The 18,500-nt window shown below is 52.2% G+C and overlaps 1 protein-coding gene across 1 annotated transcript; it reads left to right on the forward strand.

The window, feature by feature from the left end:
* Positions 1-2,562: 2,562 nt before the first annotated feature.
* On the forward strand, positions 2,563-4,453 carry MIND_01281300 (uncharacterized protein; the record flags this gene model as incomplete). Its single annotated transcript, XM_037369284.1, has 6 exons — positions 2,563-2,921; positions 2,967-3,017; positions 3,063-3,126; positions 3,177-3,484; positions 3,533-3,689; positions 3,737-4,453. 6 exons carry the CDS (start codon positions 2,563-2,565, stop codon positions 4,451-4,453), a joined length of 1,656 nt encoding a protein of 551 aa, XP_037214490.1.
* Between the last annotated feature and the right edge of the window lie 14,047 nt (positions 4,454-18,500).

Consider the following 18,500-nt stretch of genomic DNA (forward strand, 5'->3'; position numbering starts at 1 on the left):
GCCGCCGTGGGCCGAATGGCGACAAGATTGGACCACATGTGGCTGCAAATTGGGAGATGATCACGCTCTGGGCGCGGCTCATGGTGCGTAGTCTCCACCATCACAGAGAGTCAACTCATGTTGTCCACAGAAGAACAACCCTTCAGTCCCTCGTGACTGTAGCGTCCCACCAAACAGCATTAAGTTTGATGCGCTCCTCGATCAGAAGGACCGCCGCCAGCAACGAAGCTCACGCCCGGGTGCTACCACAAACGTCGAGGTCAAACCTGATATCCACATCCATCTTGCTGATGGTCCCCTCGGCCCGTCGTTTACCAATCACACCAAATCTGCTGTAAAGCGTGCTCGCCCGGAAGAAGACGACGACGAAGATGACAGTGCCATCGTTTCCATCTCCGACCTTCTCCGAGACCTTCAAGCCCAGATGCCGGAGAACAACTTTATGCAATACCAAGCAAAGCTTCAAACGGAGAAGGTCTACTACTGTCACCAGTTACTCGACTTCACGCGGACGGAGCTGATGGACATGGGCATCGACCGCGGTGTTGTCAAGGATTTGATTCGCGGTGCAGAGCGAGCACTCCGGAAGGCCAAGAAGAGCCGAATCGAAGGGAAGGAGAACCAGGTCTAAGTCACTCCATTTGAAGTTTGAAAGTATCATACAATAACAACCACATAACTACTGTAAATGACTGTATTTTTACCGTACATATCCCTACTGTACAACAACATTGACTCGTATTTCTTCATTCAAACAACGTAGCCACAATCAATATACCAACCATAGATGTTTTCGGGAGTCATCGCCTCGAAAACAGCCTCCCAAAGAACCCCAAATGGATCGACATCGCCATCACCGGTCAACTCAAGAGAGCATAGTCTCTGTTTTCGTCGTAGCCATGCCTTCATCGCAGAGAAGCCTTCTTCGATAGGATTGAGGTCGGGAGAGTAGGGTGGGAGGTAGACAAGTCGCATTCCACTGGGAAGAGACATAAGGATACACTGTAGGCCTCTGCAGTCTGGAGAAGACTCACCGAGCTTCAACGATATCACGGAGGTTGTCAGCATGGTGGCTGCTGGCGTTGTCCATGACCAGGACCGAGTTCGGCTGTGGGTAAGGGTTCATTTGGTCCAATAGGCCGCGGATGTATTGCTCGAATTCGATGGCCGTCCACGAACGAGTGATGATATCGAGGTGAAGGACACCGTCGAGCGAGATTGCAGGCAAAACCGAGTATCTATATCATGTAAGAGCTATGAACGTTCAGGAAACGAAAGATGAACTCACTTGCTGCCCCGAATGAAAAAATCTCGACGTCGAGCCCTCTGTCCCGTTGGTGCCCAACCTCCCTTCCTCTGTGTGGTTCGGCGATCACAATGAGATTCGTCAAGAAACACCAGTGTATTTGCTGGGTAGAGGTCGCCGATGAGGGCCTGATACTCGGTACGCTTGTCCTCGTTCCGTTCCCTTGCAGTTCGTGAGATCTAGCTAAGTTTGAGAGTGTAAAATAATGAAAAAAATATGCTCGTACCGATTTGAAAGTGAAGCCCCGTCGGTGAAGCATTCGACTGATTGTGGACTCATCCAGATCAATGCCCATACCCTCCCACAAGCCATCGCGCAGCTCTGAGAGCATCGAGTCGGCTTTATGTTCAATAAGACATTCCAAATACTGTGCAAAGGTCAGTGTATTGCGAGAACTGTCTAGAACAGACTCACAAACTCATCCAAGCTCGTGGCCGCTCGTGGCCGCCCTACTTGGCCTCTCGGAGGTGCTACAACGTCTCCATACAGATGCTCGTTTCGCACAGCCCGGCGAATCGTACGAGTACCCATTGCAACGAGGCCGGCAACCCGGGTGTTGCTAGGGACAGTTTGCTTGATGGTTGGTATAACGCGTTTGCGCTCGGGGTGGATGTAGTGGTAGTTAGACATAGGGAAGGAGGGAGTCGAGGGTTATGGTAGCCATGGGGTGGAGCTAAAAGTCGTCATGCCGTGACTAGCCGAGATGTGACAAAAAATTGACATGGCCTACGATTTTGCAATCAGCTGTAATTTGATCCTGATATCAAGCACATCCTGTACCAGTGTGACTATGTGATGTCTGGTGATGTTTTGGTATGATATTGGGAAATTGTCAGGCCGGGTTGGTGGTGTATCATCCATCTTATCTACAACACTGGCAAAAACAGCTGACAATGTAGGCACTGAGTAAATTTTATAAAATTCATACCATATTGGACCAAATCTGTGACTGTCTGGTCCCAGTTGTAACACGTAACAGAGCTCAAATGAGTCCTGTCCGGGCTGCCATGTAATGTGTAACCCAAGCAGTTGATTAAAATAATATAGTAAGTATAGAAGCTGCTGTTTGTAAATTTAAGCCAGGATTCACCGGGTCCCATTTAATAAATTTCTAGATCATCTACCAGTCGCGGCTTCCCCCCTCGAATTCCTCATTGGACAGCACTGAGTGGGAACTCCGGCTCATTCGCACGTGATCAGAACGAAAAAGGCCGCGATCAGCGTGACGTCACACCTTTCGCTCTTGACTGAAGACCATGACGACGGTGGTCCCCAGTCCCGTGCCAGACGCAGACCCTGCCGCAAAATGGCGTTTCCCGCCGTTCCCGCCGCCACCGCCCGGCGTCAGTATCGTGCCATTCGCGGATTTCGTCGAGTGCGGTATTCAGGTGTTTGGGGAGTGGGTGGACGGTGCGCCGCGCGACGGGCGCGGGATCGTCACGGTAGTACTTCCCGCTCGCACGAAAGACACCACCGCTGTTGAGGGAGGAGTTGCGGTCAGCAAGAAGAAGAAAAAGAAAAAGAAGACGCAGGCGGTCGTCGCTGCTGCGGGCGACTGGTGGACGGTGTGGGCGGGGTATGCCGCACACGAGCGGTTCCGCGTGCCATACGACAGGTGTGCTTTCCCTGTTGGATGGGGGGGGGGCTAACGCAGTTGTAGCGCGATCGATCCGATTAGCCGGCTGCATATGGCGTACGACGATTTCGAGCAGTGAGTCTTAATTCGTTGTGGGGTCATTTTCTGAACTCAAGACAGGTACTATGGTATTCCGCAATTGACCGCCAGCTCACACAAGTACGTCTGGGACATCGTCAATGCGGTGAGTGGCGTGTGTATTGATATATATTTGGTCTCATCGATTATCCGCAGCTCAAGTACTTCGTTGGCGCCGACAAAGGCCTGTCGAACATGAAGCTGGGGCATGGCTCGGAGGGCGGCGATGGCGCGATGGATGACGATGACGACGGTTTTGGCGACGACGGGGACTTTGACCTTGGTGCTCCGGTTGGGACGACTGCGGAGGAGAGCCAACTTGAGATCAGCGCAGAAACCAGGTCGGAGCAGGGAGATGGCGAGCCCGCACCGCGTTTCCGCAAGGCCCAGGCATTCCTCGACGACCCCGCATATGCAACGCAGGTCTTCCTGTCGTCGCACCTGATCGACAAGGGCCTTTGTTGGTGCGTGTTTGCAGTTCTCACGGCGATCTAAGACCTAATAGGTCGCAGGGAGCAGCGCAAGCTCATCGCCGCGCCGCACGTAATGCGCTTCTTCCTTACTTTCCTCCACCGCACGGGCGTGATCGCCAAATCGGACTTCGACAACGCTATGCTCATTGTTCAGACCGCGAGCGTTGACCTCCCGGGCACGCTTGCGGTTTCTAACGTGCTTCCGGACGCGTGGCGTGTTGCGTGCGAGGGGGCGGGGGAAAGGCATATGAAATCAAGTTCGAAATGGACGAACGGCCAGCGAAACGGGCCAAAATCGACGGTGAAACGGAGAATATCGAGCTCGAAAATGGCACGACGTTGGTTGGGCAGACTGTGGACAGCGATGAGCTCATGGGTGGCGACAGCGGTGGCGAACAAAATAACGAGGACGCGAACGGGTGGGGCGGCAGTGGTGGGTGGGGTGACCCTGAGACGACAGAGAATACCGCTGGCTGGGGCGAACCTGCAAGTACTACCGCCGAAGAGCCCAAGCCGATCCCGACTCTGGCTTCGATCCTGGGCAACGACACGCGTGCTGCCGCCGTCAAGGAGCGGTACACCCCGGGCCTCGTCGAGCGGGCCATGCGGCGCATCGCCAGCGTCGGCACGGACGGGCCGCTTGCGAAGGTCGTGCTCGCGCCGTGGCCCGACTGGAAGCCGAGCGTTCCGGGAGAGCAGGACAACGGCCCGACCGTCCTGCGGCCGTCTGGCCCACATGACAGCTACACGGACGACATTACCCTGCGCGTGCTGCCCGCGTGTGCGGCCGTCCTCGCGCAGCATGTCGGGCTCGGGGTGTGGGGGACGTGGGTGCGTGTGGACGCGGCTGGGCCGGCGGGGGATGACGACGTTGATGTGGAGGGGTGGTATGTCCAGGACGTGACCCTGGTGATCCCGAGCTATTGGGCGGCGGCGACGGGGGGCGTGTGGGATGTTTAACACGAAGGGGAAAGAGATTTCCACTTGAATTGCTTACTGACGAACGACCAAAATGTAACAAACTGTGCACTACGTCATAACAGCTAGTACCGAGAATAGCTATTCAAAATATAGCCGCGTTTCAGACCTAGTCGTGATTCTTGGGCACCACTCACTCAATCTTTTGCTTGCCGCCTGGCCTGTTCCGGATAACTTGAATAATATTTACCACATAGCTAGATTTGACAGGGCATTTTCCTTGACTTGTGATTTAAATTTCAGATGTTTGAACAGAATGACAGCCGTGACTATCAGGACGACTGCCCCATGCTTGGAGATAAATCCTCTAATAAGATTATCGCAGTATACAGTGCCGTCCAGATGTCTGGTTGTCAGGCTTTAGGTTGAGGTTGTTATTCGTCCTTCACTCCTATTCAGTCATGTTGTCCTGTTTAACTGCCCTCAGGCTTCCACACGTCCTGATCATTGTGTGGACCCAAGACAATATTTCACAAATTATATATCAGGAGTTGATTTATGTGAATCAGGTGGAATTCAGGATCTCACCTATTTACTCATTAGTTTACTAGATGGTGAGCAGGATACAGTAGAGTTTGTTACTGTACTATTTAAACTGTAGCTTTGGCCAGTCTTACATGTCATGTGCTAAACTTACAGGGTTAGAAGTTCAGAGGGAGGCTCTAACAAGAGTCCCAGCAGGGGAGAATCTAAATGCCAGGGAACCTCCCTTTCGGCCCCTCAGAGACAATTCCACTTCTGGTCCGATTCCGGTCTCAATTCCGGTCCGGCCCTCCATCTTGCTCGCACAATCACTGATCTATCAACACCTTCCCGACAGTCGCCCGGGGACCTCGCCTGCGACGCAGCCCAAGCCTTCCGTGCCCAACAGTGGCAGCTACGGACAAGCAGTATATAGTCAGCTACCTACCCTTAGAGTTTCTTCTCTTTGGATCCTCCCCTGCTAGGTCAGCTTCATTTGTATTCGCTTACCAATGTTCATGCTTTAGGTCCTCCCCTGCTAGGACCTTGAGGCCTCCAGGGTTGCCCTTACACTAAAGAGGGAAAAAACTTTAAGGGTCCACCTGCTAGGGTGCCAACTGTATACTGGTCATAAGGGTTGTCCGTAACTGCTGTTGTTGGGTGGAGAAGGCGTCACAGGCCTTGTCCCAGAACAACTGTAGGCAGGGTCTTAATGGATTGGTAATAGTGCAGGAGTTGCGGGCCGTGGATAATGGTTGGGGGGGTGGGGTCGGAGTGTCCAGCTCATTCACTCAGGAATACTAATAAAAACGTGGCTACTGGTGAAGGGCTGTACTCATAAAACCTGGGGAAGGGCTCAAGGGTCACAAATGTCACACTTTTTAAAAAACCATTTTATTCATTTTTGGGTGTTAGATCATGGCATTGATGATGGGATTGATGGCATCAAAATAAAGTGATCAATGTGGAACGATTTTTGATGGACATCAGTACCATTGATGGCTATGTCAGGATACATCAATTTTAGCCTAATTAGGATGTATACCTTTGCCCTAGATCACAGGCCTACCTAGATGTTTATCCGGGTCTTCAGCCTGAAAGAATAGTGATTTGCCTTTCCATATCTGGTAATAGCTTAGTCATAGCTGTCAAACTCATTGAGATATTCACAATTGATTGAATGTCACATTTTTTGTCACAATACTCCGGCCATGGCTGGCATGAGCTCCCCCAGGTTTTATGAGTACAGCCCTTCACCAGTAGCCACAGTTTTATTAGTAAAACTGAGTGCACATCCTGGAGTGTCCAAGGGGGCTCAGCCGGATGCACTGGATATGCTTGGACGATTCGAGAGGCCTGGCCCATGTTGTATATCTGTGGAGGCCCGCAGAAAAAGGGAAGACAAACGAGCAGGAAAAAGGGGAAATTACCGGAAACACTAAGAGCGTCGAGAGGTACGCCGAGAGACAACAGAACCCTTCTGTGGGTGATTCGGGATATGTACCGGTACAAGCGAAGTAGTGTCCAGAAGCAAGAAAAAAGGTGATCTCATCAATCCCATCATCTCTCATGTAAGCCAGGCTTACACCCTCCCCCCTCTTAAAACAAGCCCTCCTCTTCACCAACTGCGGGCACTTCACATACGATCGTCGTAAGATCGGTTATGCGGCAGACGTGGTGGTCCTTCCATCAGTCCCTCGAGGTCGCAACGGCAGGTCTCTTGGCGGCATAATCTTCTTTGCCCGTGGTTTCCGCAACGGAACAATAATCGGTGATTCCGCTGTTTCCGTGTTACTGATAGTCAACGTCGGTTGGTTGTCTTCATTGCTTGCTAGGAATCTTGAGGTGATTTCGTCCTGCTCTTCGCCCCTCTCAAAGGCCGCCACATGGTCAGAGTCCTCAAGCTCCAGCGCATCCACCCAGGAGTCATGTTCCCGACCATAGCCATGCCATCTTACCTTATACTGTACCTTTCGGTAACGTGTGCGTTTATCCAAAATTTTGCCCACATAGTATTCCTCTACACCGTCATCATAAGTGATTGGGCCCGGCTCGCTCATTTCTCGGCCAGGGAAAAGAGCTGCATCGTTCTCCACGAAAGGTCGGAGCTGCGACGAGTGGACCACAGGATGTAGCTTTGAATCTGAAGGTAAATCCACAGTAACTGTCGAGGCCTCCCTGTGTACGTTCGTGATATTGAATGGCCCATCGGATCGCACCATGAACTTCGCAACGCGCCCATTGCTGCTTCCTAGGAAGTGTTTTGCGTCGCTTAGCTGTGTCAATCAATACACGTTGGCCAACCTGGTAGTCAGGGTCAGGGAGGCGCAATTTATTAGCCTGTTCGACCTGTTGAGACTTTGCAAGTATCAAATTGTCCTTTGCCTGTAGCTCATTCAGTGTCATATTCTCCATAAACGTCTTAGCGTCAAAAGCCTCCTTAGAGTCAGAGATCATCTGGTGTGTGCCCAAGGGAGGAATAATCCGTGCTGGCCTTCCAAATCTCAGCTCGAAAGGCGTGAAACCCATTGAGGCATTCAGTGAGTTCATGATGTGGAACCGAACCTGTGGTAAGGCCTTAGCCCACCCCCGTTGGTTTGTGTCCACATAGTACCTGAGGCATTGAATTACAGTTTTGTTAGTGCGTTCACTAGAGCCATCCGTTTCAGGATGATAGGCCGTGGACATCTTTAACTTCACGCCTGTCAGGTGGCATAGGGTTTCCCAGAATTTCGAAACAAATAATCGATCTCGGTCGCATACAATGTTCAAGGGTAGGCCATTCTCACAATACCAGTTGTTGAAGAACACAGTGGCAAACTCCTCTGCATCTATGTTTGTGCGCGTTGGGCATATACGTATGTCTGAACCCAGTCTATCCGTCATTGTGACAATAGCATTGAAGCCTCCGTCTTCTGGTAGGGGGGCCTACAAAGTCAATTGCTACTGAATCACAACGGCTGTCAGGGACAGGCAGGGGATGTAAAGGGCCAGCCTTGCATTTGGTTGAAGATTTATTGCGCTGGCAATCTGCACACCCTGGTATATAGGCAGCCTCCAGGTCTTCTCTCATGCGAGGCCAGTAATATGAGTTGCGCAACGAAGCATAACACTTGTCAAATCCAAAGTGACCCATAGCATCATGTGCCAAATGATAGAGTGTCTCTTGTAGGTTGTTCGCACGGGGGATGACCAATCGATCACCAATGAAAAGAAGACCATTATCTTCCCTTAATCCAGGAAGAGAGCCAATTTTTCCACGCAACTTTCTTGTCCAGTCATCCTGGTCATATCCAGTTCGAATAGAATCCAGGAGGGAGTCATCTGATGTTATCTCCAGAATAGCTCCCACCTCGGGTGTATGATCCAGGCCCCGGATTCTAGTTGCAGATATGGACTGGCAAGCATGTAAAACTGGGAATACTGCTGCGACCACATGGTCACGCTCTTTAAGAGGCAGACGTTCGAAGTCCTCCGGAAGTCGATCCGAGAAATCAGTCAGTGACAGGGCATCCGCTCCTGTATTCTTTTCACCCGGGACATATGTAATCTTGATATCAAACTGGGACATGAACTCCATCCAACGTGCTTGCCTCCGCGAAAGGTCACGCTGAGTTGCAAAGTTTTCTAAAGTTCTGTGGTCTGTATAAACCTCCACAGGAACGCCTATAAGGTCCGTCCGCCACCTCTTGAATGCACGAATGATTGCAAGAAGTTCCTTCTCATGTACAGGATAGTTCAATTCGGCACCTTTCAGGGTCATAGAATCGAAGGCAACAGATCTTGCTGTTTCCCAAGAAGGACCATAGGACAGGATGCCACCCGTCCGCGTGTCACTTGCATCAGTTGTAACGAATATTTTGTTGTCACCCATATTCTGGTGGTCGATTGTCGTTAAACAATCGGCCCCCAGAACAAGTCTTTTTATAGCATCAAAGGCAGCTTGGTGATGTTCCTGCCACCCAGGCCAATCCAAGTCGGCCGATTTATGCGTCAATTTCGTAAGGACTTCAGTGTGTTTCGCCAGATTTGGCAGAAACTGTGCCACAAATCGCACTACCCCTAAGAATGCTCGGACATTTGTAGAGGACTTAGGAATTGGCCAGTTTGCTATACGTGCAACCTTCGATTTGTCAGGTTGTATCCCTTTTTGTGAAATATGATGGCCCAGGAAGTCTATTTCATAACAGAATAGCTGTGTCTTTTTCTCATTGCAATAAAGAGAGGCCTTCTGTAATGCGTCAAAAACCAGACGTATGTGTTTTTCATGTTCGTCCTCAGTCTGAGACCAGATGATCACATCATCAATATACACATGGCAGAAGATCCCAATATAGTCCCGTAATGCCGCAGTTACACGGCGTTGCTGGACTGATGGGGCATTGCGTAAGCCCTGGGGCATGACCAGCCATTCATATAAACCCAAAGGTGTCGACACCGCAGTGTACTTCACTGAGTCTGGGTGCATACGTGTCTGGAAAAAGGAATCTGTGAAATCAATTTTTGACCATATTTTTCCTTTTGCACAATCATTCAAAATGTCATCAACCCGAGGCAGCGGGAAGGAATCGGTAACTGTATTTGAATTTATGATTCGGAAGTCATTCACCCAGCGAGGCAGTGCTGTTGTGTCAGACTTCGGAATCAGCATCGCAGGGGAAGCAAATGAGGAATTTGAAGGTCTGATTCTGCCCGTGTCCAAATGTTTCTTTATCAATATACCCCAAGCCTCTTTGTACTTCCTTGGGCTTGGGTAAGTCCGCTTTGTTAACATCTGGGTTGCATCCTTAGTTGTAATATCACAATAGACATTCTGGGGTAAATCTTCAACATGCGGTATAGGTTCGAAAATTTTTCGGAAGTCGTCTTTGATTGCCTCGCCCCGCAGTTTCAGTCTTTCCCATTCTGCCAGTATTGTGATACGGTCCTGCACTGCTGCCACAAAATTGACAGGTTTAACCTCCTCAAAGAGGCCTTTGGTTTCCATATCTAATTTGCGTGCAGCGCAAACGCCGTGGAGTTCGGCCGCAAGCTGTTTACGATTGTGTTTAACTTCATTAAAAAGTTCTCTAAGTTTCTTCTTTGGTCTCTTAATTGGTTCAGGTGCAGCAGGGTTAAGCAAGTCCAGTCCACAGGATTTGTCTATTGCGGTACGATTTTCGTGGTCTATTACAATATGGTTGCGTGCGAGGAAGGGGAGTCCGAGTATAATATCTTTACAGAGGTTTGGAACAATGAGGGAGACGCGTCGATCGGGAAGAGTAAGAAGAGTCAAGAGAGTGTAAACGAATTTTAACATAATGCGAGGCGAGGTGTTCATCGTGATTCATGGCTAAGCCAAAGGAAACTGGCGTCGATAATTTATACGTAGGGAGAGCGAGTCGTGCTGCAAATTCTGTGTCGATCATATCTAGACCTGAACCGTTGTCAAGCAGTGTGTCAACGATAACAGGGAATTCGTACTTTGGCGCGTCGATTACGCCGCTCCAGATGAGCGGATCCCGACCCACGCGGCTGGAGTTTCGGGTACTGACAGCCGGCGTGGAGGAGCGCGAGGCGTCGGACGCTAATACGCCGTCATCAGCCTCGGTAATCGTAGCAGCGGCCAAGGGGACAGGATGTGCGGGGAGCTGACTCACCGAGCGTGTGGCAAGATCATCCTCCGAGTCCGAAGAATCATTTGGGTCTTCCATGGAGCGGGTAGGGATGTGAGCCGCGCGTGGTTTCGGCTTTGTGTTCGCCTGCCAAGTGCCGCTTGGGGCGCGATTGACGTTGTTAGATGTGGAGAGCGGGGCCGTATCGCGCTGGCGCATGAAGGCCTCTGCACGAGCGAGTTCCGTCTGCGACAGTTTCGCACGTTCGGCGTCCACCAGGGCCGGCGTGATGATACGGTATGTGTTGGCGTCAGGCCATTTGTCGCAGTTGTCGCCATCGTGGCAGGCGAAGAGTTTGCGACATTTGAGACAGCCCGCATTGTCACGTAAGAGGCGTCCTTGAACGGGATCGAGCTTCCCCACATATTTACGACCATAGTAGGGGAATTCAGAAGTGTTCGCGCGCTTACGCGAGCCATCGTCGGCATCGTCACTGCGGGCACGTTTGCCGTTTACATTGCGGTTCGCGTTGGAGAAGGAGTCGTGTTGTGGAGGGTAGGGGTCGCGGTTGTGTGAAGAGCGGGAAGGGGGAGCGGGGTAACGGCTACGGATAATGGCGTCGATGCGCTTGTTATCGTGAATGCGCTGGACGTCGAGCTTCTTGATGGCTTTAAGCCAGAGACGGAAGTCGGCAATGGCAGAAAGCTCTTGCTGGTGTTCGTCAAAGATGAGCTGTAGTTCGTCGATTACATTTGCGAAAATGTGAGCACGGAGACTGTCGTAGTCCATGTGAAGAGTGTTGCCGCGTAGGAGATCGTTCTCGTCGCAGAGACGTGTGATGAAGCGCTCACACGTCTCGTGGTCGCTCATGCGCGTGTTGCGAACCACACGCATCTGCTCCGCCGCCCAGTTGTCGCCCAGAGCCTGTTCCTTCACCAGCTCGGTGAACGCGTCCAGCTCCAACGCTTTGAGCTCTTCTGATTCGGTGCGAACCCAGGCTGCGAGCAAAACATCCTGCAACCCTCCCATGACCTTGCCGACCAGGTCCTTCTCTTTGACCTTGTTGTGGTCAGCGTAGTCGCGGCAGTGCTTCGTCCATTCGCGTAGAACTTTGAGGGTGTAGCGGCCACCAAGCAAGACTGGTGCCATTTTTGGCGCGCGGCCATCCTCGAGCCGGGCCAAGTGTACTTCTTCGTAAGCCGATGATCGATAGTTCGAGATATTCATGGTTTCGCGTCGTGGAAAAGGTGGATTTGTGTGAAGGCGTATATCGCGTGGGGGAGGTATGAGAGTCAAGAAAGTGTGGGTGTGTGACGTGTGGAGCGCGAGCGTTATGTGCTGGCAGTATGATGTCACCAATGACGTGTAAGCGGCGAGGCGTCAGCGGACCGTGCGTGTGGTCGCTGGAGGTTATGCCCGCCGAGTGTGTGTGTGTATGAGCTTCCGGCTGAGCGCCAGAGAGCTCGCTGCAGGTGTATGGGTGTGTATGACCGAGAATCGGCCGAGTATGTGGTTGATGTGTGAAGACGTGATCAAGCGAGAAGCGTGATGTGTGTGATATGTCGAGCGACGAATCCGCGGCTTCGGCGAGGCTTCCGGATGAAGGTCGTAGTCCGCGGAGAGGTCGGCGAGATGTTCAGAGAGGTGTGGGGAAGTTGTTTTCGTTTTCTTGTGCAAGTTGTTGTCCAGAAAGTGGTTGATGTTGTCAAAAAAGTGGAAACCGGTGCTCAGGAGAGACCGGAAACACTAAGAGCGTCGAGAGGTACGCCGAGAGACAACAGAACCCTTCTGTGGGTGATTCGGGATATGTACCGGTACAAGCGAAGTAGTGTCCAGAAGCAAGAAAAAAGGTGATCTCATCAATACCATCATCTCTCATGTAAGCCAGGCTTACACAAACCATACTTATATAATATGATAATACCTGTGCAGGTGTCTGTACTTGTGTTGACAGGTACCTGTTTCCTACACATGCTTGAAGTACAGGTGTCTGTTTTAGACATTCTAATACCTGCAGATAGAGTACAGGTACCCCACCTGTGTAAGAGCAACCTGGAGGCTCCAATTAAAGCCTAGCTGGGGAGGATCCAAAGCATGAATAAGAGGCTATGGAAATACATGGAGGGACTGACCTAGCAGGGGAGGACCCAAGGAGAAGAAACTCTAAGGGCCCACCTGTTAGGGCGCCAACTATATACTGGTCGTCCGGAACTGCCAATGTAGAGCACAGAAGCCCTGAGCGGTGTCGCAGGCTGTAAAGGCAACCCTGGAGGCCTGAGATCAAGGTCCTAGCAGGGAAGGATCCAAGGAAAAGAAACTCTAAGGGTCTTTCTGCAAGGTAGCTGAACTAATTTGTCTCATTAGTAGATCAGTCTCCTTTAAATATTTTGTATACTGACCTATTTCATTCAATTAGGCCGGTCACGGTCACATCGGATTTTTTGGCCGAAATATCTCAGTGGGTCACAGGTCACAGCCAAATTTTGTGGTCCCAAAGTGTGCCAATCAGGAAGATTTTCAAATTTTCCACACCTCTGGCGTGCTGAGTTTCCTAATCGGGTAAGAGGTCAAAATGGGTCAGTAACTGAGTGCTGATAATAATCTCTAATCCCAGTCTACTGTTGTAATTACACCAGAAGTTTATCAATTTTGAATTTTTTCATGCCCAAGAGGGCTGAAAAAATTTCTTTTTGATTTTAGGCAAATTTTAACACAATGTTTTTGGCCTGATTACGCATTATGTGAACTTGTAGTCTAATTACTACAGTATATTCAAAATGATTTTATTCCATTTTATCAACCAACAAATGTGTCACCCAGTGGGATTTGAACCATAGACCTGATGAGATCAAGCCATCAGTGTTGAGCACAGCAATGTCAAATCGGGATGGCTGAACAAAATAGTGTAGCAAATGGGTGACTTTGTCAGACTGCGGGTCGGGTTGTGCAAGGTCTTCTCCTAAGAACACGTGCCCGGAACAGAACAGATGAATCATTGGGCCCGCAAGTAGGGGGAGCGGGGTAGATCAAAACCGAAAGGGCTGTTAACTCGGTCCCTTGGTCGTGTCGGTGGTCGAAGGTTTGAATCGGGACAAACCATGGTCGTTCTCCTGTACGAGCTCATATCCCGCACTGGAAGAAGCGTAACTGTGCTGAAGTTTGCTGATGGTGGTGAGCAAGCAACATGGATTGAATCGGACGGCATCGATTATGACTATTGTCATCAGTCACCTCCAGGTTATCCCTCTCGTGTCCGAAAGCACTCCCCCATCGTGGACACCCCGGAGTTTATTTGCCATCACCGCCACCATCCATCCATCTTCTCATCTGTAAATCTTCATCGGACAAGGAAAACCTTCCAATGCAAGGCTCTATTGCACATGTTGTCAGTAGTTCAGTGGAGTTGACAATGACTCCCGGTCATGGCCACCCTGTTTCTGTAGTCATTAGTCCAACTGTTCAGTAGTTGTCGTCTGTCTTAGATACTGCATGAACTGAAATGAAGTCTATGTTATACTACTATTTGAGGACAAAGTTATAAGAACGTGCAACCCGATCATTGCAATACTGTTGCAAAGTCCCAATTCTCTCAAAGTTATCCCATACCTCTCATCCTCCTGCGTCTGCTTCCAAATCAGCATATACACACTCTTTATCTGATTGTGTCCAACAAGTTCTGCTCGAAGATTGTGAAGACAAACACAAATCTTGAGCAGATCTCCACACGCCTGATTGTCGTTGACATCCAGTGGTATGTGTAGACAGCCAAATGCACCTTGTAGTCCGCACATACCCCATTCCGCTGTCTGTCGATATGAGAGCAAATCACAACTGAAGGCAATCTTCTCAGCAATTTCAGCAGATGTTCCTGCTGTAAGGGCAACCCTGGAGACTCCGACGAAAGCCTAGCAGGGGAGGATCCAAAGCGTGAATAAAAGCTATGGGAAATACACGGAGGGACCGACCTAGCAGGGGAGGATCCAAAGAGAAGAAACTCTAAGGGTCCGCCTGCTAGGGCGCCAACTATATACTGGTCGTCCGTAACTGCCGACGTAGAGCGCAGAAGGCCTGAGCGGCGTCGCAGGCTCTGTCCTAAGGTGATCGTTGGGAGGGTCTTGACGGATCGGTGATTGTGCGGGCGAAGGAGGCCGTGGGACGATGGTCGGGTGGGTCGGAGCGCGGGGGCGCCGGTCGGATGCGCCTCGGATGCGTTCGGAGGGTCCGAAGGAGGCCAGCGGGGGGTTCCCCTGACATCACCCCCCCTTTGAATGCGGCGTCCCGACGCATAATACGGAAGGGCAGCGAGTCGAAGGTTGCTGAGGCGATGTGCCGTGGTTTACCCGGTATCTCCGATAGAAGTCCGCAATCTTGTCTGGCGCAAAGACACGGTCGAACCGAACCCACGAGTCGTGTGAAGCATCGTAGCCTTTCCACCTGACGAAATAGTTAAGACGCTTATACCTTATCCTGGCATCCAAGATTTCCTCGACTTCCCATTCGGGAACTCCGTCCTCTAGTTCGGGGGGCGGTTCGTCGTAGCCGGGTCGTCCGTCGAAGGGGTCGTCCTGAGCGGGCTCGAGCTTAACAACGGGGAAGACGGGGTGGAGCTTGGAGTAACGCGGGGGGAGGTCTAGCTTGTAGGCACCTTTGCTAACCTCTGCGAGCACCTTGAACGGTCCAAGGCGCTTGTGGGAGAACTTCTCGGAGGGCCGAGTCGTTCTAATGTCAGAGGCGTCCAACCAAACCTTATCACCAACTTGAATCTTCGGAGCGTCCGAACGTTTCCGATCGTAGTACCGTTTATACTCGTCTTTGGCTTTAACGAGTGCGGCCTTTGCCTCGGAGACGCCGTTAGCTATCCGATCGCGAAACTTCGTTTACCGACTCCAACTCTGAGCGGGCGCCTGGCTCGAAACCCATTCGGGAAGCCGGCCAGTGTCCGTCATAAAGGGTACCTGTTGAGTGGAGGAGTGAACGTGGTTGTTATAGGCGAACTCAGCGGCAGGGATAAGCTCGTCCCAGTCGTCTTGTTGGTAGTTGGTGAAGATCCGGATGTACTGCTCGAGCTCTTGGTTAACGCGCTCGGTTTGTCCGTCGGTTTGCGGGTGGTAAGCCGTGGAGGTAGCCGGTTTGACGCCAATTAAGCGCCAGAGTTCGCGTGAAGTCAGCGATGAACTGCGAGCCACGGTCCGAAATGTACTTCTCGGGGTTCCGTGGTGCCTCCAGACGTCCGATAGTACAAGCGGGCAGCTCCGACCGCGTCTATTGTCGTATGGCACTCAGTGAAGTGGGCGCGCTTTCCGAGGGCGTCGACCACTACCATAACCGCGTCATACCCATGGGCCTCGGGCAGCTCGACAATGAAGTCTACAGTGACAGTGTGCCAACGTTCGGGCGGGACTTCGGTCGGATGGAGCTCTCCATGCGGAAGCCTTCGGAGGGCCTTCGTGCGGCAGCATAAGTCGCAGGTCGCGACGTAGCGTCCGATATGGCGAGACATCTGCGGCCACCAGTAGTTGCGCGAAACCAACTCTAAGGTCTTGAACCGCCCGGCGTGTCCGGCGACTCGCGTATCGTGGCAGAGCTCGATGATGCGCCTCCTTAGGTCCTTGTCTTTAGGGACTACAACCTTGCCGCGGAAGTACAGGAGGTCGCCGGAGACGGCCCACTCGTCCGAACGTGTGATGAGCGGGGCCCCGAACTTGACCTCGGACCTTCAAGAGTTGCCGGGCCGCAAGCGCGACGGGCTCCTCTAGGTCAGGCTCACCGGATAGCGCTTCCTTGATGTCGCGGACAAGTTCGGAGCCAGGCCCAGAGACGGTGACGGCCTCAAGCGCGCGAACGTGGAACAGTTCGGGGCGTAAGAGGGTGACATCCGAGTTGTCGCCGGAGATACCGTGGTCGGGCCGGGCGAGAGAGAGCATCGGGACGGCCCATCTGGCGACCTGGGGACGTGGTGCAGCGTAAAGTCAAACCTGGAAAGGTACAACGACCATCGGGCTTGCCGACGGTTAAGGTGCTGTGCCTTTCGGAAATACTCCAAATTCTTATGGTCAGTCCAGATCTCGACCGGATGCGCGGCGCCCTCGAGGAAATGCCGATACTCCTCGAGTGCGCGGATGATCGCGAGCATCTCCTTGTCGTGAATCTCGTGAGTTGCGCTGGACATCATTTAAGCTTTTGGAATAGAACGCTACAGGGTGCCACTTCCCGTCCGGGGCGGATTGTTGTGAAAGAACCGCCCCGCCGCATAATCTGAGCTGTCTGCTTCAAGTCGGAAAGGCCGGGAGTCGTCCGGGATCGCTAAGACGGGCTCTGAGACGACCGCGTCTTTGATAGCTTGAAAGGCGGCGGCTTCGGCGTCTCCCCAGGTCCATTTCTGGTCTTTCTTGGTGAGCGCGAAGAGGGGTTGCGCTAGGGCCGAGAAATCCCGAATGAACCTGCGGTAGAAATTAGCAAACCCCAGGAACTGCTGGACGTCCTTCTTGTTCTCGGGCGGAGGCCATGCGGAGACTCCGGCAACCTTAACGGGATCCATTTCGACGTGGTTGTGAGAGATGATAACCCCCAGGTACTCGATTGACGATTTCTCAAGTCGCACTTCTCCTTGCGAAGGTACAGCTTGTGCATTCGGAGTCGCCGAAGGACTTCTCGGACGATCTCGCGGTGCTTACGGAGGTCCGAATGCGCGATAAGGATATCGCCGAGGTAGATCATGACGTCTCCTGAGAGAATGAGATCCTGGAAAATGTCATTCATCATCGTTTGGAAAGTCGCGGGGAGTTCGTCAGGCCAAAAATACATCACCAAAGGTTCGAACAACCCTCGGTTGGTCCGAAAGGCCGCCTTCCACTCGTCTCCTTCTTTAATCCGGACGTTATTAAAGCCCCAGCGAACGCCGAGTTTGGTGAAGTAACGGGCGCCCTTAAGCCTGTTGATAAGGTCATTAATCAACGGGAGGGGGTACCGGTTCTTAATCGTCATTGCGTTGAGGGCGCGGTAGTCCTGGACAAACCAAGTCCTCCGTCCTTTTTCTTAACGAAGAAGACGGGGGAAGCCATCGGAGATTTCGAAGGGCGGATACGGCCTGTGGCAAGTCCCTCCTCGATGAACTCGTCAAGTTCGCGCTGTTCAAGGGGGAGATCGGATACACCTTGCAATTAGCGGGCTTCGCGTCGGGGACGAGTTCGATAGCGTGGTCCCAAGCCCTCCGCTCTGGTAACGTGTCGAAGGACTCCTTGTCAAAGACGTCTTGGAACTCCTTGGCCCAGTCCGGAATCTCCGAGGCGGGGGGCCGAAGTTACGGGCGAAGGCCTCTGCAAGGCGTTGGGACACGGTGCTCCCAGCGCGAATCTCCTCGATTGGGCGAAAGGAGGTGTAGAAGATGCGGTCGCCGTCTTCAAGATGCTCGTCGTCGTCAAGGTCTGGTGAGCGCTCCGGAGGGTCCGAAGGAGCTCCGAGTTCGTCGTCGGCATCGTCTGGGCCAGCGATATCGATAGCGCAAACGGTGGGGAAGGCGCCGGCAAGTAAGCGCGATTTAAGGAGTCGGAGGCGGCGAACCTCAGCGCTCGGTCCGTTCCTCGTCGCGGCAGGTGGAGCAGCTTCGGGGGCAGCGGCTCATTTTCACCTCCTTTGTTTCCCAGTTGATCTCGGGGTTATGCTTTTTGAGCCAGGAGTACCCGAGTATCAAGTCCTGTTTCCCAAGGTGGGTTACAGCCAGCTGAACGCGCTCGAGTGTCCGTTGTATCGTAGGACCAGGTCCGCGATTTGGCGAATAGACCCAGCATCATTGGGGGTGCCGTCGACATTGTAGACCGGTATGGGTACTGAGAGATTTCGGACTGGCACGTTGTTTCGGTTGACGTATTCTGTGTCGATAAAGTCCGAAGTGGCTCCGCAGTCGACCAGACCCGAGAGGGAGAGCTTGAGCGCGTTCGCAGTGGACTCAAGTTCAAGGGGGAGGTGCAGCGAGT

The sequence above is a fragment of the Mycena indigotica genome, assembly GCF_014461135.1.
Source record: "Mycena indigotica strain 171206Taipei chromosome Unknown Mind.scaff0013, whole genome shotgun sequence".
Taxonomy (NCBI): Eukaryota; Fungi; Basidiomycota; class Agaricomycetes; order Agaricales; family Mycenaceae; genus Mycena; species Mycena indigotica.